We start from the raw sequence: 24,603 nt of genomic DNA, 5'->3' as shown, positions 1-24,603 counted from the left end.
ACTAGCAGTGAGACTCCGCCCATCACAGCAAATAGCCTGATTCAGAAACAAAGACAGAAGTTGGACGAATGTCGAAAACAGACGAGGATAGAGAAATGAGAGATAATCAGGCGTAAGAGATACACGACGCAGTGTGGAGAAACAATCGCCTGTCGCCCACTACTCTTTCATCCATCTCCTCTTCTCCTCCTCACTCCAAAACACTAGACACCCACTCATCGCTCAACTTATTATGAGTTATTTGACAGCCTTTGGATTTGCTTGTAATTTAAATTCAAGCAGTCTGTATCAGTGTGATATACTGAATTTATCTCGATGATGTATCTCATGGTATTCGAAATATTATAAGGATATTCATAAAATAATTATTCCCTTAAATAATATCTTAAATATTGTAATCGAAATATTTTAATCGACTTATAAGCACCAAACTCGACTAAACAAATAGAGAAACTAAGAATAGAGTGGAAACCAATGTGAAAAATCGAAATAATGTGACGATAATTACAGTCCAGATCTAATCACAATAATTAGGATTGACGCATACTGTCTATCAATAAAATATTGTGTATTTTTGGGTGTACCAACCGAGAGGTGAATATCTTGAATATGTAGCTATATATCCAATAGTTACAAACATTTTCAATAGTATTCTAGATTCCTTGCTCATAAGCACTGCTATGTTCTTGGATTGGATTGAATTGTAGCGAGTACCAGCACTACAGTGGATGGAGTGTTATATGATTTTTTCAAAAGATGAATACGTTGTTCACTGTACAATTACAAAAAAATGTTTTGATCATGAATTTTGCTACTTATTCAAATCAAATGCATGATAAGATAGATTGATAATAAGGTGTAATATAGACACAATGAAATCAATGTAAGATGAATAAACTTACAATAAGATATGGTGAAGGAAGCACGTCAGTTGAATCATTCTTCTTTTGGAAAAGAAATCATGATAATAAAAATATATTTTTTAATACTTTCAGAATCTTTATAACATTTAAATCCTTTAATCATGATAGACACCGACAACAACGCCATAGTATTATCAAGCATTTACAGTTAACACCAATGAGATTAAAGATAATAAGATAAACAATCAAATCACTTGTTTCGAAAGTTTTAATCGCGATTTAATTATGCATAAAAAGAGTACAGCATGCTTATCTAAACCTTGTAATAATCGTTATTTCAATTGTTATCTAATTTTTTCCAGACACTGGGTCTTCCACAATCGGAAATTCGCCAATGTTGGTCCATCGACTTGGACCTTCTTATCAACAAGGCTAGCCGTCTAGCACCGCCTCTATCTTGGCTGTCAGCTGAACGATTCTTTCCGGCGCAGCGCAAACTAATTAGATCCATTTGGTCAACGGACGTTACAAAAACAACAAATTATCCGGTGCAATTTCAACAACAATAATTGCACATGTAGGTGAGCAAACAGATTACTGTGATTGGCCGCCCTCAAATGATCTAGATCCATATCTTCTCGGATACTAGATTTGAGAATTGTATCAATCTTACGACGTTCTAGTATCAAACTTTCTGAAAATAGACTTCCAAGCTCTGATACTATTCTGGAGTATATGACAGCATTGACATTTATTCTCTTGCAAAAATATGACAGATCATTGAAATTATAAGGATAGGAATGAAAAGACAATCATTGAGCTATTCTTCTACCAAAATCAGATGAAATGTCCGAAAAAGGTTGTTTTCACTTTACAATACATAAGTCCAAAATGATTATACTATTATACTCTTACTATTCTCATGTTGGCTATCAGTTCTTGTATTTTAGTTAATAAAATGAGTATTACAATGAGAAACCTTCAATATTACTAAGAGTAAAATTCTATGTACTGTAATTTTCTATTCAATTTTCAAAACAACAGTGGAAAGTTATGGATTTTATGATTTTGTTTATTTCTTTGTTATCTTGTAATTTGTATTTCATGTCAAGTATATCATTGGGAATGAAAATTCCAATTCATATTCGAGATACTTGTCGTTGAGTAGCTTACTGAGAATTAATCCATTTCACAGTGAAAATTCAAAGTTTAGTAGGTTACTGAAAACGAACCATTTTAACAGTGAAAATTCAAAATCTTCAGGTTAAATTCTATAAATCTCCAAACAATTCAGATCATTTCTGTAACAGTTCTACTCAATTAAAAGCAGTCATTACAATTTCATTGAACATGTAAAGCGGTCAACTGCAATAGCGGCAATTAAGCTTATGTAACCGGGAAAATTAGGCGTGATCAAGATGCCACAAAGACAGGGAAAGCCATGCTTAATGTGAGCATGCGCATGTGCTGTCTACCATGGCCAGTGAGCACGATCCTCTATTACACAATATTTTATATTCTACACTGTAGACTTTTTATTGTTATAGAGTATTGCGTAGAGAGTAAAACGATTTTTGCACCTGCTTGGCTGCCCAAATGAACCACGCTGCTAATCTCATGCGTTTACTCAATTCTCGAAATGAGGCGATGGAAAGTGAGCTGATTTCTTTATGATCTCGTATTTCGAAACTGATTCACATTGAATAATTTTCCGCCAATAGGTGAGGGAAGTCTCGACCTAAAATTATATACGAAGGGTGACGCGAGGAAATGAGAAATTTTCAAATAATATCATTTCCAAGATCACAAAACTTTAAAAAATATCATAGAACTTAATCAATTACTAGTGGGATACAATGTATTCATCAAGCCAATTATGCTTCCATAATCTAAATATAAAAAAAACTTCCATACTTTTTAAGATTTCATCGGAAATATTTGCTCACATTCAGCCTTTACTGTTTGTTTTGGGTTTACAGCTTGTTTTGGGTGGTACAAGAAAACAAGATTTTCCATCTTCTACTAATAAATTCGTAGAAATGGTGAGAATTTATCATTGTATTTATGATATCTATTATGATCCTTGAAGTTCAAAACTATAGACCTACTGGAAAAAGAGATGTAGGGAGGCCAGGAGAGAGATGGGTACCGGAACAGGTTAATCAATAAACCTAATCCCTGGAGTGAAAATGATGGTATTATGATCCTACAATAAAAATTTCAAAAATTACCTCTTTACTTTTCAAGATGTTCAGACAATTACCGTCTATTAAACGCGGTAAAGAGTCAGCTTCAAACCATCACATTCAAAATTTCTCGCGCCACTCTGTATCAATTTAATTAATAAATAGAGTGATCATATTATGTAGGTAAGTGATTACAAATGATATGGAAATAGCAAGCTTCATTACTATATAATTTTCTGTGAGTCTCATTAGTAAGTTCTGAGGATTTTCCAAAAAACCTTGCTTCACGCTAGAAGTTTCGAGTTTCCATGTCTCACATCACATCTACAAGTCACGGAGAACATCGTGGTATTACCACAAAAAATTTTTGAATGATGATTCGTTTAAAATAAGATAAATTGATGTTATCAGGTTTGAGAATACAATATTGTGATGAAAAACTTGATCAGAAATTGATCAAAAAAATTAATAGAAATTGGTGTATTGCGGGTTGCCTACACTACTCCGTTTCCTGTTGAATCTACTATTGTCGCCGCAAGTTGTTGCTATTAAACTGCAATTATTGTGATCTTATAAGATTATTTTCGATTATGTTCAATGTCGATTAAGATCGATTAAATAGATTAAGTTCGATAATCAACAATATTCTAGGTTAATTGGGAGAGTCCAAACTTTGTCTACTCATCAAATAAAAGAGTATTTATACTCCTAGTCATTCTATGATCGATTGTGTTTTTCTCTTGTTTCTCTGAGAAAGTTCTGACAACGAGCAATGAATTATTGAAAGGATCGTGTATTTGAACACTCAAAAATGGAGGATCAGTGACTATACAGTGAAGATGAGAAGCAAGGCGGCCATCGAGATTTTTCTTCGGATTGGGATCGAGTGAAATACATCTATTGGTGGAGGTAGAATTAGCCAGTGCCACCAAGGAATCACTGATGCGTGTATTAGCCGCAGAAGAGCCATTCTTGGAGGAGCCCCTCTGCTGCGGCCACCAAGACAAGCGACGCCACTCTCAGACGTCGCTGAACCGTGACGAGACACAACGCCATCTTTGCCGCAAACAGAGACAAACAATTGATGATGGAAAGAGACCGAAATAATAAAGGAGAAGGCTGGCCCAGCTACAGGCAACGCCCTGTTGTGATCATCATCTTTCGGACTGTTTACTATTTCATTTCAGCTTATGGATGAAGAAGGCTCCTCGTCCTAGAGCAGTAATGATGTTGACCCCAATTCACCACAATAATACGCCTTCGTTCGCTAGCAAATAGCTGCACAACATATTACACGCTGTGACATGCAAAACAGTATTAATCCTCTCCTACTGTTACTAATAATACGGCACATAGATAGTATCTCCACATATAGGCAGATGGGGAATAATACGTTGATGGCAAATGAACAGGAATCAACCAAGAGAGACAGTGAATTAAGGGAGAAGAAGAAGAGGACTACTTGAAATGTAGTGATAGAGAATACAGAGTGAGAGAGAACAAGTCAACCGGGAGAAAGAGATAACGAGTGGCGGAGAAGAGATACTACTTGAAATGTAGTGATAGAGAATACAGACAGAGACAGAGATTGAGAGAGACTCCACAAATCACTCTTAGTAGGCAATCTTATTCATATTTATAAGTTGGTCGAAATGAGCTCTGACGGCCAAAAATGAACACAATAGCAGCGTAGCCAACGTTATAAACTATCAGGCGCTTCTTGGCTAATAGCCTCTTGAATATCTCTTACTGACTTTTTGAATTGTTAACAGGGAGCCAGGCGAAAGATTAAACTGACAACTCCCAACAGTAAACTTTGGAGAATGGAAACTTCAGAAGCTGAACATCTGTGATGGTTTCAGAGAAAAATTATTGGTTTGTCAATGATTTATGAAGTCATAATTTAAGTCATTACTAGTCATTAGTAGGATGCATTACTGGTCATTACTAGAGTTTTTTTGGGAATAAATGTTCTTGCTGATATGAAGGTGGATATGAGTGATTATCTTCCTTTCGTTGATCAAGTTAAAAGAAGAAGGGTTTGACAGGAAAGTCTTCTTCTGAAGAATCTTAGTCTACCAAAAGAATCCAAGGAATAGAATTCACGGTTTTGATGTAGTTATAACGACGTGCAGTCAATTGACATCAAAACCATGTATTGAAACATCGTAGCTCGGAATGATTTGAGAAACCATCATCTTTAAATAGAATGCTTCATTGTAGAAATGATTGCGATCTAACAAATAGACTAAAAGGATCTAGAAGCATTGTATTAGTTAGCGAATGTTTTAACTTTGTTAACTGGTGTTAACTTTCAAATTTGGAGAGATATGTAAATAAAATATTGATTGATAATTGGAAGATTAATGGAGATTAGGAACAATTAGAATTGAGGAGGACTGACATTTGAAATTGAGGAAGATATGTAAAGCAGATAAGAGGCTTAAGTTAAAAATGCCTTCAATGACAAAATTTTGCATGTGAACCCACTTATGTGACGGTTTTCTGTTTTAATTTTGCTCATTTTTAGTGATATTCTTGGCCATTCTTAATTGACTGTAACAACCCAATGTGGGTTTGAGTCAACGCGGAATTGCATGATGAATAGCCAGGAGAATAAGTGAATGAATGAATGAAGTTGGATCTAATACATGAATGGACAAGGGCCTCACTTGGCTCCAGTTTCAAACATGCTGGCGGATTAGTTTATTAGTGTAACGTGTTTTAAACATACAGTTACCAAGATTACTTTAAATTGCTATATTCAGAGGTCAGCCAGTACAGCTACTATCATGTTCCTTGTTTAAAATTGATTTCCCTACAATCCATGAGAAATGAATAGTCTTGGAACGTGACAATAAAAGAGGATTGTTTCATAGTTTTACTGTGATAAATGTTAGAATGGATTGAGCCTTACCTTTGACTATGTTATGTCTGAGTTGTTCCTTTCCCCATGATGCAAAAGAGGCCTTGAGGGCCTCTGTCATCTTATTATTAGTGCCAGGCGTAAGGGGAGGCACCTGGGTAGGTATATCTGTAAAAAATAAATATTCATCAGAAATGTTGGTACAAAAAATCTCCACCACATGGAAAGAGAAAAACAAGATTGGGATTGAAAACTACGGTGACTTATACAGGATTTGCTCCGGATACTTGCAAAGTTAAATTTAACAGTCGCTGACTTGCTCCGGATACTTGTAAAATACAAAAGTAGCTGATATTCTCGAATTCAAAGAATGTTCTTTTCAAACATGGTCAGGAGAATGTAAGTATGTATTTCAAATCCATAATTGTTTTCATATTGAAACATTGCACAGCATTGTTTTGCATTTATTGCAAAATTTACACATTATCATTCATACAATCGTATCCTATATTCATATTATGTATCGTTCAGCTGAGTGTTTGGAACTGATTGTTTTCAATTGGAGACTAATTATTTTAAAAATTGTTGAAAAAAATAATTTTAGCTTGATTAGTTGAGGATTCATTTTGAAGATGCATTGCGAAATTTCAAGACCTTGAAAATATTAACAGATATAATATAATATTTCCCAGTTTACGAAACTAATCATGATAGTCTAACTTGGAATAGCGCTGCTGATAATGTTTTTTTGGCCGATGAAGCTATTTAATATCTATTTAATACATGTAAGTTCTTCGAGAATATAATTTCTGATTTGTCTGAAATACTTTGATTCGAAAAGAGTTCTATAAAAAACAGTAATACTATAGTGTGAAGGGAATCCCCTTCATGGCTACCATGTTATTAATGTTCGTTGCCTTGGCAAGCCTTCACAGAAAAAGTTTGTTATCTTGCTTATGTTTAGATCAAGTTTTATTGAAGAAAGGTTCAATTCAAACAGTAGAATTTTTTATTTAATTTTAGCGTTGTCAGTTCCTTACATTGGTGGCAGCGGTGGGAAATAACTACAGTAATCGATATTCTACGGCCCGGTTGCACAAAAGCCGGTTAAATTTTAACCGTGATTAACTTTACGAGAACCAATCAGAGAAGGCGTTTTTGAAAAGACGGCTTTTCTCATTGATTCTCGTGGAATTAATCACGGTTAAAATTTAACCGGCTTTTGTGCAACCGGCACTATGACTCGGTTATCATTTATGTAGATTTGCGATGAAAAACCAACAACTTAATCCACAAAACTCAACGTCTGGAAAACCTACAATACAATCATTAGATATCATCAACACGAAACTGATAAACAGCGATATGGGTATGATAATTAACAAGAATTGTATATCAGTGGGAAAGAGCGACTGTAATAATGAAGCAGGATGCAGTAGTTAGAGTTTATTAACGGGCAACATATTATATACACAAACGGTGTGGGCAAACGTCTCATTTTAGTGTGGCTTCAACTCTAAATGCGTGTTGCAGTTGACGCTTATCTGGCCCTTGTTAACCAACTAAGAAAAAACATACAGCATAAAGGGGGGCAGCGCCCCCGCAAAAGGGGGGCTCATGATCACATGAAGTCATGGCCACGAAACATTCCTCTGATCTCCATTAATTTTGTCTTCTATAAGATAAGACAGGAATGCCACTAATTACCTATGAACCAATAAACTATTTACTGCCCACAATTTAAGCAGTGTGGAGACCTACATATTCTGGAGAAAAATTCCAGTCAAATTCTTCAACGACAAAATGTCATGTTGATTGCTACTATCTTATCAGTAGTTCATTAGGTAATAATAATAATAATCGGGATAACGCAGGAATGTTGTGTCGAAAGAAGCCATCGTTTTGAGACAAACATCAGGCAATTTGGAACTGTCATACTAATGAGTAGAATAATGTTTATTAGTCATTCATTTTCCACATTCTTGATAGCACAAAAATTAATCCAAATTATAATCAACAATTGAAATATGCATCCACTTACATAGGAAAGAGGTATATAGTTTCATATTCTATATTATTTCGTGAAGAAGCAGGCTTATTAGGAGTACAGTTATCATTTTCAATTTAAGAATGATAATTTGATATGATTTGGTCTCCGATCAGTGGTCTGTTCCATGGAAATCTGGAGCTCCCAGAATACAGGTAAAGGAACCACCTAAAAGACGTGGATAGTACGGCGAGCTACTTTATTTGTTTACATTTGTTAATATGGGAGCCTTCTTCCTCCAACAGGAACTTTAAATTTTCCATGAAATGCTCCCCAATCATGAAATTGATTTAGGATTGGTTCGAATAATAGTTCACGCCTCAAGAACCAAGAAGCTGTCTGATTGGTCAATGGGTTGATCGGTCGCCACTTTACCTCCACAGCTCACTACCAATAGAAAGCGAGCAGCTGGAAAATGTCACATGCAAGTCATTGTCCAATGAGACTTGTTGAACTTGGGGCGTGCATAGCATAGCAGCTCCGATACTTTTTCGTGTCTTGATTTAGTTATGATTTCCTCTGCTAGAATTATTTTTCTCAAGTGAAAAACCTGTACATATTTTTTTTGAAAATTTCAATAATCATGAGATTGGATCGTGATATCGTGTTCACGCAATTAACATAGTAGGCCTGCTTAACATTTTTGAAATATTTCTTAGCAGAGTAATTCTAACTGGAGTCGGGGATAGAAAAATATTGGGCATTAACATGAAGTTGATTCAAGAAAAAATGTTCAAATTAGACATCATAATGATCACAGAATGTACAATACCTACTTATCTTTTATATATATTACGTTACATAGTATGATGATGGTGTGGTTTAAACACCTGCTGGATTTGAACACTGAAGCTACCCATCAATAAGATTTAATTGATGATTTATTTACTCATATCACACCAGGCAATGACTTATCCAAATATGTATTTGAAGAGAAAAGCATTCTATTGGATAGAGGTGCCGAAACCGGATGAACCAATCAAGTTCTCCCCTTCTACTTAAAAGATGGGCTTCAATGGATGAAAAAAAAACAATTTTTAATAGAAATAAGTGTGATATTGGTTTGCAGGAGCAGTAACATAGCTTACAATGTACAGTCATGAGAGAGGTCAGATCATAGTTTAATTCAGCGTGAAATTGTTTATTTGGTAATTTAAGGGTCGTTATAAGTTCAAAGGGACAAAGTGAATTCGGTTACAGCTCGAAAACGAGAGAATAAGCCATCACATTACCACATGTTTCATGGCTTACTATCCAAGCTTTTGTTACATCATCATTATTGAAAGAGAGAGTGGAATTTATTCTGTCGAAAACCATTATTTTTGAAATAACTTTTCATTTTAATCATTTCTTTAAGCTTTAACCTATCAACAAAAACAAATCACCGACTCCCAATAGTACATAGATTTCAGAAAATGAAAATATCCCGTATACCACCTAACTTATAAATTACCATTTGAAAAAGCAGAAACCTTTTCAGGTGCCTTGTGGAACAAGAATTAAACATTTACCAAGAAGTGAAAATTTGCAGATTTATAATAATTCAAGTTTGCAATTACAAAGTTACATATGACAGAATCTGTGCAAGCGCCATAAAATATCGAATAGTTTCTATCTGAAACACTTAATGCATTGAAATCAATTTCACTTTATTTGGAAGCAATCTCATGAGATTGAGAAATTAATTTGGTCATCAGACTATTCCAGGTTCATCTCAGCTTATCTCAAAATTATACGATATTCAACTGATTCAAGATTTAGTTCATGCTAACTTTCTAAAACTCCATGCCTGGATGATATTAAGACGCCGCTATTTCCCGATTATCTGAAATTCCGTTATTGAATCCAAGCTAAATTTCTGGAACTTTATGCTTAGATGATATCAAGACATACTATTTTCGATTATCCAAAATTCATGATATCCAAACTACCAAAATCTTGTAAAATCAATGTTAGATAATAAAGACAGCCAGCCTACTGATTATACATCATGCTATATCTGGAGTTATAATCGTGAAATGAAATTCACACAAAGACCGACAGACAATCAAGTTTTTCGAAAACCTGAACCCAAACAGTATTGTAGTCTAAAAAAAGTAGTTGAGCACTTTAAAACTCGAATGCAACAACATCGTTTCCATGAAGAGCTGATTGTTATTAGTTGAGAGACTGTGAAAATGGAACAGATATTACCAAATCACCTTCATAATAGACATCTTCGGAACTGATACCAACCGACAACATTATTTGAAATGAACGCATCGCACGCTACTACACGTTTCCACGTATTAAGAGCATAATCGCTGGAGACTACCGAATCGACACCTGGAAATTAACATCTCGGAAGCCTTTGCCAAACACATTCTAGCAGGAACCTTGGAGGCTGTTTAGTTCTAGAATGGGCGGTGTAATGTTTGAATAGGTATCGAAATATTGAATAACAGCGAGGAAAGTGCTTCAGGACGGCCAATGATGCACCATAAAAACCCAAACACATTATCGGAACATCTAACTACAATGGAAGCAGCTCTGGAATTGAGTGGAACCGCAAGGTTTTATTCTGCCAGAAAAACAACTTGGACGTAAAGAAGGTGGGCAGGTGTTGCCATTAATTCACTTCTCCAACTAATGATCATCACTTGGAACCCGACTACCTTTAATAAGCGACGGTTCATCGTTCACTTTACAGGTAACTAAAAAATTAACTACAACCAACTCATCAGACTATCATTAAATGTACAGTACTTTACTCAAAGTTCCACTTTTTAATGGCTCATATAGAAAACTGCTAATGGAAGTACTGGGCAGAAGAGAATACTGGTTTCATATTCAGACTTCAGCTGAATCCATAATTTTCTGTGGAAAAGTTTGAACTCTGAACGTTTCCAGATTCTCAAGTTTGGAGCTTCATTTTCGACGCGAAATCGATACAAAGTATTGGTTCCACAATTTCTCAAGAAGGTATAATTCAGTAACAAGATTTTTTGATGGAAGGTCCATCTAGATTTTTTGAAGATTCAACAACCAATATGGGCTGTTAATCAGTCCATATCTTGTTTTCTACTTTCAGTCGAGTTTTGATTATCTAGCCGTCTCAAGTCAATCAATATTTTTGACCATGGCCTGGCAATCTTAAACCCTAAAAAGTTGCGTACATACTTATTTATCTGTATCTTACTGTTTTTGTACAAATACAGATATAATAAGCTGAACAAGCGAATAAGACAACTGATGATAAGCGAAATGCGCTTGTTCGTAGCACATAAGTCCGTACGCACCTATTAAATTCATTATCTGATAAACCCAGACACAACATTTTTCAGTATAATATATATTTGGATTGTTAATTTCTATTGATTATTTTAAGAAGTGTTTCCATAATTTCATTTAGACTATTATATTATCAAAATAAGGGAGAGAAATAGTCGAATTTATCCTGTTGATTCTCTCTCTTCAATGGAAGCAACTTCGATTCATTTGATGTTGCCACATGTCACTACTATATTACTATATTACGAACGTAACACATGAGATAGTGGGGAATTACACCATCAGGTCATTATTTACACGAGGTTTAGAGGTTTAACAGTATTATTATGTTCGTTTTGTATGTTTGTAAGTATAATTCTAATAACATTATTGAACAATAAGATCATTGATTAAACTGTAAACTATGAGAATAGTTTGAATAAATTGTTATTTTATCAGTGAGCGAACTATAAGAGTCGTTTGCACAGTGAAAGCCCAAACTGAATTCAATCAGCTGTTGGCTTAAACTCATAATGAATCACATTATAACAAATGATACTTGATTTAATCCAGTTTAAGATGAAATTTAGTTCAAACTGGCTCTGTGCAAAAAGCACTTAGGGAAGCAGTTCAATTTTAAACTTACTAAGCCAATTACTGGCTACATTCAACCTCCTTCAACTGAATGAAGTATGTTTATTTAAAGTGAATTGGGTATAGTTCTTAGAGATAGAATTAAATTTCAAACTTACTAAGCCAACTACTAGCTACATTTAACCTTCCTCAGGGACATATGCTAACACTACGTTTAACGCTAAACCACGTTTACTTGTAGATATGGTTGCATTTATCATAATGTGTTACATACTGGGTTTAAACAAACAGCTGACATTTCTCCATTTAAACCGCATACATGCCTTAAATGAATTGAGCATGCCTGCCAGACTGATGTGTTGCACATCACAATAATTGCACAACAACCACCACTGATTATTATCATTATCCTTAAAATTCAAGTTTGATAGAATATTGGGGTATGAAAGTTAAAAAATAACGAATGAGACCTGTGAGTGAACAGTAGGTGCTGCACTGCAGGTGCAGATGGTGGTAACATGTGGCAGGCCCAAGAAAGCACAAAAGAACGAAAAAGAAGACAACAAGAAAGAGATAGAAGACGATCGAAGAAGCAATTCCCGCTCTCCCAGCGTGTAGATAATAGATGTTACAATATGTCTGGTCGAAAATGCTACTGAAATTTAGTCGACTGCTGGCTGGAAGATACACAAGTTTTTCTCTCTTATAACTCAATATTCTTGACTTACGTTTTGGATCTACTTCTATGGAAATTCGAAAAACAAACATTTTTTGGTACAAGTGTTTCTAATCAAGCATATAATTGGTGTATCATAAAATGTAAATCTATAAAGATTGCAGATGAGTTAATGTTTGTATTTTATTTGTATATGAAATGATAAAGGCATGACTTCTTATTTGATACATACTTGATAATTAAATCTCCTAAATTGGAATCTTCATAACTGAGAGTGGAGTGTAAAAGAGAACCTCAACTTTTCTCTATTTTACAATTCTATTCTATTCCTATTCTTGTCATTCTATTTTATTCATCCTATTCTATTCTACCAGCACCACATCCCTGAAATATGGAAAATTGAAATAGTATAAACTCGTGAGTTATTAAAACCGCGGACATCAACTTCAGAAGACAAAACAATCCCGGAATACAACCCAGATTTCAGATATTCTGTACAAATCCCCAGATATATTCACTTTTCATTAACTGATTCTATCCTTATAAAATCTGGATTTGTACAGAAACAGATATAAAAATCTTAGCATCAGCGTATGAAAAAAGTAATGCGCATGTTCGTGACGCATAAGTCTGTATGCACCTTTATAAACTACCACTTACAAACAGAAACATCTTCAGGGGATATTTTTATAATGATTCATTCAATAATCGATGGTTGTTACTAGATAATATAAGTGAGTAGACCAATATGATTGACAATATTATATTTCAGTTCCGATTGGTGAGATTGATAATGGAATCCGACTTGAAGCGAGGAAAAGATTCACCTAATCAAGAACACAACAAAGCTACGATAAATTCAATCGAAGAACGAGGATATTTTCAATGGAGCAATCAGAAGATTCGTCGTATTGTCCGATGTACACACGCAGGCGTATGGAAGCATGGTGCCTGTGTTTGCAGGTTTAGAGGGAATTGACGACAATGGGCCAATCTCGAGCAATTGGTACACAATGGAGACAATAATGCCCGGGCCCTGTAACAGACTGCTCTCGTCAATGCTTGCACGTTTATGCTTCTTACTGCATGCGTTCCTGCGTTTTAGAGCACTTTCAGGTGATTTTTGTCAGTTGGGATAGCGAAAATTATGGAGAACTATTGCGTCTCAGTATCTGCATTACAATTTTTCATAAAAAATATAACATCACAAAAGTGAGATGCGTACTCCCATGCATGCGCCACAATCAAGTGCATTTCATTTTTCATCAGCTGATGCTATTCTCGTTGTATCTGTATTATAGATACAAATATGATAAGAATATTATCAACTGATTAAAAGAGAAATGCGCGTGTTCATGGCACTTTAAGCTAGCTACACACACGATTTATTGACGTACGATTTTTTCCTTACTAATCCTATAACATTGAAAAATAGATGATGTCAAACAGGTTATGTTTGTCAAGTTCCGTCTAATCTGATAGAAATATATTAGGACGGCAATGAACGTACATCCAAAAATCGATATGTGTTTAACTGGCTTGAGCATTTTTGTCTTACTGTGCATTTTTCTTTTCATCAGCTGATGCTTCACCATATCATCAGCAGATAAAAAGTGAAATGCTCGTGTTCCTAACACATAAGTCTGTACGCAACTTATGATTCAACAGTTTCGTACAATTTCAGAGTAGACTTCCCTTCTAATCCCCCATCTAAACCCTTGCAGTGAGCAGATGAAAATGGAATATCTTCAAACTTTTTTTTCTCAGTCAGATGAAAATTCAAATGGAATATTTTCGTGTTGCATGCTGCAGTGGTGACCGCCAAATTTCGACCGGAAGTTTCCAATTTGTTGCCTACTATCAAGAATAGCTCCACTCCAAATATTGCATCAACAAAATTTGACCCATTAGCCAAAGTATGTGTGGGTTGACTTGTCATTGACTTATAGCATAACCTATTTGACGCTTATCTTCATTGATATCGACGTAGCCAAAAAAAACATACCCATATTCTATTCATTTGAATTTTGACGCTCATCTTCATTGATATCAACCTAACCAGAAAATACATCTCTTACCACCATAGATCAAAAAATACATTTTTTACTACCTCCAAAATAGAGGAGAAATTGAGTACATTTTGAATGGAAAACCAGAGGCAATAATATAATATTATGTTTATTTCCAGTCATGTCAAATGTTTGAATGAATGCATGGATCCACAACTAAACATTGAAACAATAACGAAATTCACGGCCACGAACAATTTACTGTTGAAGGCCTCATTGTCTAGTCTGTAGGATCACCACAGTTACATAACTTGCCATTTCCAACACCAAAAACAGACATCGGTGTGAGAATTAGCTGAGCTGCCAAGTCACGCATGCAACGTGATAAACGTGCGTTTATATTGTTATAGACATAATATTTCATTATAACCTCCACCTTGCTATTCAATAAGTTTGCTCCACTCTGGTCAAACGTTTTTTACTGTTTTTCAGCACTTCAGTATTAATCTAATCTGAATTCAAGTATTTTTCAGCACTTTTTAAATTTTCAACATTTTCCAGCAATTTAGTAGAAATCTAATCTGAATACAAGTATGATTGTTTCGTGGCCCTACGATTGGCCATTAGCTGTTGGTTGACTAATGAAGATTGAGCTCCACTGTCATTGGCCGAGACTGGACACAACAGAGTATTCCTAGTCTGAATTGAAAATCGAGCAGCAGAATATATAATGTGGGTTATACTCTGCGATTGGTCATTAGCTGTTGACTAATGGAGGATAAGATCTACTGTCATTGGTCGAGACTAGACACAAGTATTCCTAGTGTAGAATCGACTAATGACAGTAGAGGTCGACCTTCATTGGTCAACAGTAAATGGCCAATCATAGGGCTTCTCCGAGCTGAATAATATTCTGTTGCTCAATGTATAAGAATTCAGTTTACTATAGTGAGGTCCACGTTATAATGGCAGTGGAGAAAGATGGGACAACAACGTTGTCGATCTTCTGTCTTGTCAATGCCTTCTATATAAGGTGGCTGATACATGTTTATTGATGTAATATTAATTGTTAATTCTCGTTTAAAATGATCAATTATATTCTATTGAGCAAGAAATTATATTTTTAAATAATTTCATAACTAAGATGAAAAATTTTGTTAATTAATTATTAATTCTGCATTGTTAAAAGACGATCTTGCAACAGAGCAAAGCGAGAAAGAGATAATGTTATTCACTTTGTTGAATGATAGACAAGGATAGCAATACCATTGCTAATCAAACACTGTCATTATAACGTGGACCTCACTATGGAGACTTATAGTGATGTACCAACCGAAACTATAGTTTTATAAAATAAGTTGAGACTCTCAGTAAATAATGGTGTTGTCAAATTGTGCATAATTTTAATCTTTTCATGCAAGCCCATTATGACTAAATACATTAAAATTGACAATTATTCTGCATAGACTGTGTTTTCGAATTGAATACATCCTGTCATATGGACTTGAAAAGATTAAAATTCCGCACAATTTGGCAGCACGGATATTTTCTCCAAATCGCAACTTATTTCATACAGATTAAAGTACAGTATCACGGATTTTTTAATAAATTCGTGGTATTGATAATATCAAATAGTTTTCATTCAACCACAACATCACAGTGTGGGGAGTCGTGGGAAGTAGTGGGGAGTCTCATCTCACCAGATGTCAGATTATCATGCGATGAACTGAAAAATCTTCAATTATTTTTGTTGAAATAAAAAAAATTTGTCGTCAATGGGATCTACAAGATTTTGTAGAATCGTCATCGGATATTCTCAAGTCTCGAGCTCGAGCACACGAAGTAAGACGGGAAGAGGGACTTGGACTTAGGTATTCTTGGCGTGATTGTTTATAGTCAACAGGCGACTTCCCCCTGCCTAAACCGTTGATATGTGCTTAGCAAACAAAGCACAGGCCACTAACACCACTGACCGAGGGCGGCCCAATGCTATCTATGCTTCTTCTAAGCTCCTCCACAAGTGTACTCCTCGTCTATTCATGGTTTCACTTGTTCGCAACTTGTAACACTCCCGCCAAACTGTTTGCCGCTCATTTCGTAGTTTTGACGCCAGTATTTCAATTAGAATTGGTCTGTGAGCCTTTCTATGCTTGTATCAAATAAATAAATATTGTATATCAAGTTGATAGGCGTGATGTAGTGCAATAGCTGACAGAAATGCTTCATGCAACAATATAAAATGAGATAAATTACTTTACAACAATATAACATTGAAGTTGTCACAGTATTATTTTCATGTGAATTATAACTGTTTTTCAGGCCTACAATAATTATTATTATTTAAATTACTGTTTAACCTTCATCTATTCAGTTAGTTCACCAACTTCCAGTTAGCTACATAGGTAGATTCAAAATATAATTATATCTCAAGGAAATCTAGCCGACGTGAGATTATTAGTTCAATCATCAAGTAGTCATCATCATCCAAGGTGGGTAAATATTACATCATCATCATCATCATCAATAATCATCGTCTTCATATTGATCAAATGATCAAAAAAATGTCCACACATAAGCCAGTTACACACACATAGATTTTCGGACGCACGCTATTTTTGCCGTCCTTATAAATTCTACCAGATTGAATGGACCTTGTCAAATACACGATCATATGTTTGTCAATCTATGTTCAATCTAATAAAATTTATAAGGACGGCAAAAAATCGTACGTCCAAAATCTATGTGTGTGTTACTACACTTACCTATCTTTTATTGAGACACGATCAAATTGCAACATTATCATCTTGAAATTTGAACACAAAGTTTCTATTTGACTTCAATTAGTTATTGTAAAAGTAGGAAGAAGTCTTTTAAATCTAGAAAAGAGTATAGAATTACGAAGAGTACGATTGCAAGTAATCAAGTAATATAAGCACGACGAATGCTGTATCGTGATGAGATATCTTCGAAGTGAGTCATGATTTTGAAAATTATCTTTCCAAAACAATCAGATGGTTAAGTTACAGACTGAATTATAAGAATACCTACTCGATTAGAACTCATTTTTACGACAATATCAACTACAAAAAATAATTTGGTAAGTTTGCAATGAGACCGGAAACATAAAAAGATTATTTTTCAGAATTACTCCATATTAGCTGCCAACTTTACATGTTTGAATTATTGAACTCAATCTGTTAAAAGCGTAGGCTACTTGAAAGTCCTTGAAAGTTTATTAATCTTGAGGACTATTGAATTAATATGACACAATCGTAAGCTAGATTAAAAAAGCCCTGTGACGTTTTTTTGATGATACAAGAGAGGAAATGGATACTCATATAGAATTCGAAATTCAAGACAGCATCTGTCGTCATAATAAATTAATACTAGAGAACCAAAAAATATACCTAATTTTAAAAAATCTCTAGACAGTACTTCTTCTTTAGATAGTCTTGTTTGGTCAGCAATAATTGACAGATACTGAAATATAAGGTATTGCTGTAAAGGGAGTATCAATGAGGATTTCCAATTCGATTGAAAAAAGAAACAATAATATAAATATAATAAATTACAATAGAAATAGTTTCCATTTGCATTCAAAAGGAAGATATTCTGAGTTTCCTCTCTCAGGCAACATAAAATATGTACATCATATTAATTTTTTAAACAACAATACGGGAAGAGGTTATTTAGTATTCCTTTTCTGTATAGGGCTACTTGTAATATAAATATAAAGAAAATAAAAATCTCTGTACCCTTTTTTTGAAATATTTTTAAGAATCTTCCAGTAGTATTTATCTATTTACTTCACATCACTTGAAAATGGCATAAATGTCCGAAACATGTGATAAAATATTTCAAAAAAAGGGTACTGAGATTTTTATTTTATTTATATTTATATTTAGTATCCCCTTGACTCTTAGTTACACCCAATGCATTAAATTGAGATAATATGTGAATAATTCCAGTATTCATTCAAAAATAGTCATTGTTGGAGAATAGTAAGCCTATTTCTCTAATGTTTCAAACACGAGTTTGTTCTGCAGCATACTTGGTCAGCATCCAAAATAAACTGATTTGTATTCTGCAAGACAAGAGACGGTAGCCTCCTGAAGCCACGTGTTTGCCCTACTGATGCCATCATATATGATGGTTGGCTGAGTTCATTCTTCATTTTTGATAATAACATTCGGATTCCATTCATGATTCCAGGGACCAAAATGAGTAGCATTAGAGTTTTCTGGTAATTTTTTGTTGGGAACATCTGAGACATCACACTAAAAGGCTTAAGAAGCGTAAAGATGCACAGCTATTCTCAAACTAAACAATATGGAATATGCAATCAATAATTGAGGTCTAGAGGTATGCAGGTATTATACGGTTTGAAGATTGAATTCACGCAGATAGTAAAGTAAGAATATAAGAAAATAAATTAAAATAAGAAGTGAATGAATGAGAGTGAGAGAAAATGAATGAGAATAAGTTCAGAAGTGAGATCTCTAAAATTGTTACTTTAACAAAGATTCCCCAATAATGGACATGGTGTAAAGCTTTAGAGTTTGTTAATATCATAAAATTATCATAAAATGTCGGTCCCGGCTGAAGTATGACAGTCGTAAGGCCCATTGATGGCTTAAATTATATATTCAGGCGGTGGGACCTTCCCGCAAGGGACTCCCCACCAACAAAAGCCATACGAATTTACTTTCTTTTTTTATTATCATAAAATGTCTTTAATAATGATAAATCGAAAAAATAACTATGTCACCTTTTGCCTCTCCATAGATGGTTTTAGACAAAACTAGTCAAGAATACAACTGTCCAAGTGGAAAGTCAACATATTGGTTTAGTATTGATAACAGTGTTCAATTTTCTTATACTTTGACAATAGAACCATGGGATGAATGACACAAGCCAACTTATTCTAATATAGATAATTGATTGGATAACGATAAAATACTGTTCAATATAATATAATGAGAATAAATGGATTGAGAATAGCATCACAAAATATGAAAATATTCATGTTTCAGATAGTAGTGTATATGATTATATAACATAGATGGATTCTTTCTCACGATAAGAGCAAAATAATGACGAACCTGTTTTTAAAAAGATTCAAAAAGAGGTAATAACCTATTGTTCAGTCTATACATAGACTGAGTTCAGACCACACACATACCAAGTCAGTTGTCATTGACAGTGTTGCTGTTTTTCTCATATTGGGAATTGAAAAAATAAACTTTTTTTGATGCGATAATAATTTGATGCAAAGGAAAAAGCTCTATAATGTATTGAAAACAAAAATTTTCTATGCGACGCAAGTTACGGCAGTTCTTCAACACAAATAATAATTGTATTGAAGAATTGCCGTAGCCTATTCGATATCATTGATGGATTAAAAGAGTAGATTAGTTTGAGAAGACATCATGACTAAATCTTTGCTTATTAATATTCTCACTAGCTGTTTTTTCATGTCGTCTCAAACTAGAGCTGAGCTATCAAACACATTCTGGGGAAACGTGATATGAAACAAAATATAATGGAACGTATAAGTTGAAAGTCAAATTTATGAAAGATCAAAAACCTAGAACTCAAAGTTTAAATTCTGAAATCTCATCTCAAATAGGGATTGTTTCAGTATGCAATATTTGAAAAATACTACTAGTCTGTAGTGTATTAACGAGTTATATAGTCGGATAAATGTTGAATGATAAACATTTCATAAATACTAGAGAAAACACAAAATTACTTCCAATTTTTTATGTGAATAAGTTTGAGAATTGGTTATAGAACCATGTCAAATGAGTTGGACCAATTTGAAAGCTCAACGTGATAATTGCTATTGTTTCCTAACAATATTGATTTCTATCAGTATTAGATATAAACGAAGACGAATTAATTCAACAATTTTTCATAGTTCTAAAGTTCTATGTTCAAGACGAAGTGAATACTATGATGATATTCAGGGGAGACCTGATGGGAGGGGAAAAGTGGGAAGGGGTTACGATAGCAGAGTGGGGGTAGATAGGGGAGGAAAGAGAAGGGTAAGAAAGTGAGAAGAAAAAACTAAAATGAGGTTAATTAGGCTACTCAAGTGATAAGAATTCGATTAACACACTTTAGATTATTTTTCATTCATATTTTTAATTAAAATGCAGCCTACTATAATGGAAGTTTTTCAAATGCTTGAAATTAGTTGTAGCCTACTATTATAGGAGAATTTACAATAAAAAATGTTAAGCCAGCAAGCATTTGGGTCTGTGATAACTCTCACATTCGAGTGAGGCCGAAAAATGTTATGGAGAAAAAGAGATCTTTTTCAATACGAGGGGGAGAGATTTTCATTATTATTTATTATTCTCAGTACCAGAGAATTCATCATTTACCCAACAATATTTATTTAAAACAACAGTGTATTCATAACAAAACAACCCCTTACCTCGAAGCCTGGTAAACGCTTTCATTGTTTTTACTCCCATAACTGAGAGGACGGCAGTTCAACACACATTCACGCACACTTTACGCAAGCACAAACAATCCGCGTTAACAGGACACTGATTATGATATAAACAAGATAGCACAGATCCAATACAGCTCGAAGGAGCTAGAAACATTCGCAGCGGCGACATTAGTTGTTACAAGCAGAACATCCCAGAACCCATCCAAGGGGAGAACTAGCAGCAGCACATGTGAAGCGAAGCACCACTGTTCGATGTGAAACGTCACCAAGAAGCAAGAAACACTCTGGAGATGTTCTCACAAGGCAGGTGTGGAAGGAACTGGTGTAAAGCGTCCTGTCGACCAGACAACGCACCCCCCACCGCCACATCTCATCAATGGGCTCCCTCTCTTCGTCTTCTACTACGTTCATTCATAAAACCGACACTCACACAAAGGCACTACCCTACAAAATACTAGACTGCATCCTTACTACATCGACCACGAAAGTTGAGGATGTCAGGGCATGCCTGCAGAATGTTCAGCACTCATACGTTATTTGCTTCCCACAACAGAAGAGACTGCTCTTGATTTCTGTAGAAACTCTCTTTGTAATTCATAGAAAACCTACTCAGAAATATGAAATACTATACAAAATTAATTGATAGTTTACGGTACCTACTAAAAATATTATTTCTATACCCTTGAAAAACATTTCTTGTCTGAAATTATTACATTTCATTCGAACTATGTTGAGATTGAGTTTCTTCAAGATTTTTTTCGAAGGGAATATATGTCAGTTCATCAGAATAACCAATTTTTGCCATCAAAAAGTATTCTGCGGATAAATGTTCTGTCAAAAATCAAGGTTGATTCAATTTCATGCTCTATTCTATAATTGAATTTGATTAAGAACAAACCTATCCAATCAAACAAAAACCAACATCGTTCTACATAATATTACTTTGATGATCGCGCAATGAAGATTACATTTCACTCAATATACAAAATACAAACGTTTACAAAAAGCTTGATCATGATGATAGAAATATGAAATTTCAATTTGAAATACATTTGACCAAAGAGATAATATGTAAGAGGAAAATATGTGAAGATATGCGTAGATTGTGAATCAATCTCTGAACGACGGAAGTTTGCGGCATGCAGAAAACGTAGGTAATCTCTTTTTGCTACAGTATTCTTGACTTGATTGTCCATTACGTAAAACGTATACCTTATCAAGGTTTTTCAAAAAGTTATTATGCCAGTTTGGTTATTTTTCTAGACTGTATGAGTACATGAAGAATGATCCTTCGGAAAGTAGGATGAATACTTTTGAAAGTATGATTTCCATTCTTTATTCTTCATTTTCACAAAAAAACACATCATTAAAATGATAGGGATTATTGATCCATTCCATCATTGATTGATTTGATACGTACTATACAAAAATAATATTTTTGACCAATTTAAAAATATTTTATGTTTGTTTGTAAAGTTATTGTTAGTGAGTATCTCAACAAAAACTATTACACTACTATTGCTCAACTCACTGCAATGAATGCAAAACTCATCACTAGTGTTCGTAAAAATAATGAGAATCTATAATAGTAAAAACCTATGCGTCAATGAGCAATCATCTTTGCTCAAACAGACCAAACAATCGCATCGAAAGAACAACTTTACAACTAGCAGTAGATTTCATTCAAGTCCGTTATTTGAACCCAAATCGTATATTTACAGTCAAACAATTATCTTATTAGTATGGAATGCAGTTGAAGCAGTTTGGTACACTCGGAATAAGTTCAACTGTTTCTAATGAAATTGAAAAAAATTATTTTTTAAGTTGCTATCAAATCAGTTGTAATAAATTTGAAAACTATTTCAAATCAAATCAAATAAGTTCATTTTTTCAAAGTTGCTATAAAGTAAGTTGTAATCGTTTTGAAAAAAAATTGAAAATTAGATCACATCGATATTTTCAACTCTCTAACCTTCTATCTAACTCTCTAACCTTCTATCTAGTCACGATCTATCTTTCATATTTTTTCTATCTTTTCACAACTTCGCCCACAACATCATTGAAATGTTTGAAAGTGTAAAAATAAAACCAATCTTTTTTTCACTATCTAATACTACTTAAATGTATGTAATCTTGTACCAGGTGTCATAATAGGTTCAAACACAATCAATATCTTTTCAATGCGAAATATTATTTTGCCTTTTCATGTATTGGTTTGTAATCTCTCAAAAACATTCCATAATAGAGAATAATAAGATAATATGACATGTGCCTTTTTATGTATTGTTTTCACATTTGTTTGAAATCTCTCAAAAACATTCCATAATAGAGAATATTTTTCGAGTTTTGTGTATCTAGTTCACGCTTATTTGGAACGCCGAAGGGATAAAAGTGACAATGAATTTCTACTACCTGCCTAGAGTTCTACACTAGACTCTAGTAGTACGGCAGAGATTTTACGTTCATTCATGAAAGAGAAGTAGACCTACCTGCCCAAAGACCTTGGCACCACCACTTTCCCCCATGCTATTAAACTCTTCACACAAAGGAGATTATGTTACAACTTCCTTTCTCATACACTAGCATAGAAGCTGGAAGTTTTTGGGTGAGTGTACTAGTATCTTCCGAAATTCATTCATTGAACTTCTTGAAAATACTAACCCTCAGTGATGAAACAAAGAATTAGGCTACCGGGGAATAATTTGTTTGAGACTTGTTTAGAAAACAAGAAATACTGATAAGATAGTTTGACTGCTATCATAAGTAAGCGAACTATATAGTGCTAGTGTCATTTTAGTGTTGAAAATTGACAAAATATAAAACTTTGCCTAATAGCAGACTGAATATTCTGAGTTTTCTGAGATTCAAGTATTTAATAATATTTTATATCAACTGGTCTTGTTTATAGATGCACTGCTATATCATCCGCGAACTTGAATGATGATGATGATCTTGTGTATCGCCAGAGCAAAACAGGAACCGAAAACAGTTAACCAGTAACAAGACAGCCTTGAAAATGCCTTATGGAAAATTATAGAAGCGCATTACATATTTTTAATTAGAAGGTTATCATAATTGATGTATTCTTTAGTTTCTTATCCCTGTGATAGTAGAAGATTTCAAGAAATCTATATCTCAAGGCAAGTCTGGATCTGTACACTTGAACTTACAGTTCAATTCAAACTTTAAACAAAACATAAATCGAGTAAACATGGAGATAAATCAGGAATATTGTAATTGTGATCCCAGATTTGCAAATTGGCATGGATATCTTGAATCACTACCTCAATATTTCTCATCAGTTTCTATTTTACACAGTTATATATTTGTTTATAGGTTGACTTCTAACAAAAGGTGTGAGCATATAGTCCTTGAATTGTGATGAATTTTTCAGATCTTCTAGGTTTCCTTACTTACAGGAAACTCTGGATTCAATTAATCCTCTAGATTTGACCCACTTGAATACTGGCAAACTGTCGTATTTCCGATTGAGGGACGATATATGATCAAAGCAAGGAAGCACCCACGAAATTCGAACAGGAAAGATCGAGTGGTGCGGAAGGCACACAGGAAAATTAAGGAGTGAAATCGCCCGATTAACAGTTTTCCCAAATTGATTCAGTTTACGAAAAATGTTGGGCGGCGATTTA

The 24,603-nt window shown here is 34.3% G+C and overlaps 1 protein-coding gene across 6 annotated transcripts in view; it reads right to left on the bottom strand.

The window, feature by feature from the left end:
- Positions 1-24,603, bottom strand: part of LOC111059182 (protein C-ets-1) — a 229,077-nt gene that overhangs the window by 66,009 nt on the left and 138,465 nt on the right. For 5 of the 6 annotated variants that reach the window (XM_039426261.1, XM_039426260.1, XM_039426258.1 and 2 more), the window contains one exon: positions 5,967-6,083. In XM_039426261.1, coding sequence (XP_039282195.1) covers positions 5,967-6,083 — 117 coding nt within the window. Of the gene's footprint in view, positions 1-5,966; positions 6,084-20,932; positions 21,246-24,603 lie in introns of those variants that run through there. The other variant, XM_039426262.1, reaches the window with a different exon arrangement.

This window comes from Nilaparvata lugens, chromosome 4, assembly GCF_014356525.2.
Source record: "Nilaparvata lugens isolate BPH chromosome 4, ASM1435652v1, whole genome shotgun sequence".
Taxonomy (NCBI): domain Eukaryota; kingdom Metazoa; phylum Arthropoda; class Insecta; order Hemiptera; family Delphacidae; genus Nilaparvata; species Nilaparvata lugens.
Note: the sequence above shows the minus strand (reverse complement) of the source record. Positions and strands in the feature narration are given on the sequence as shown.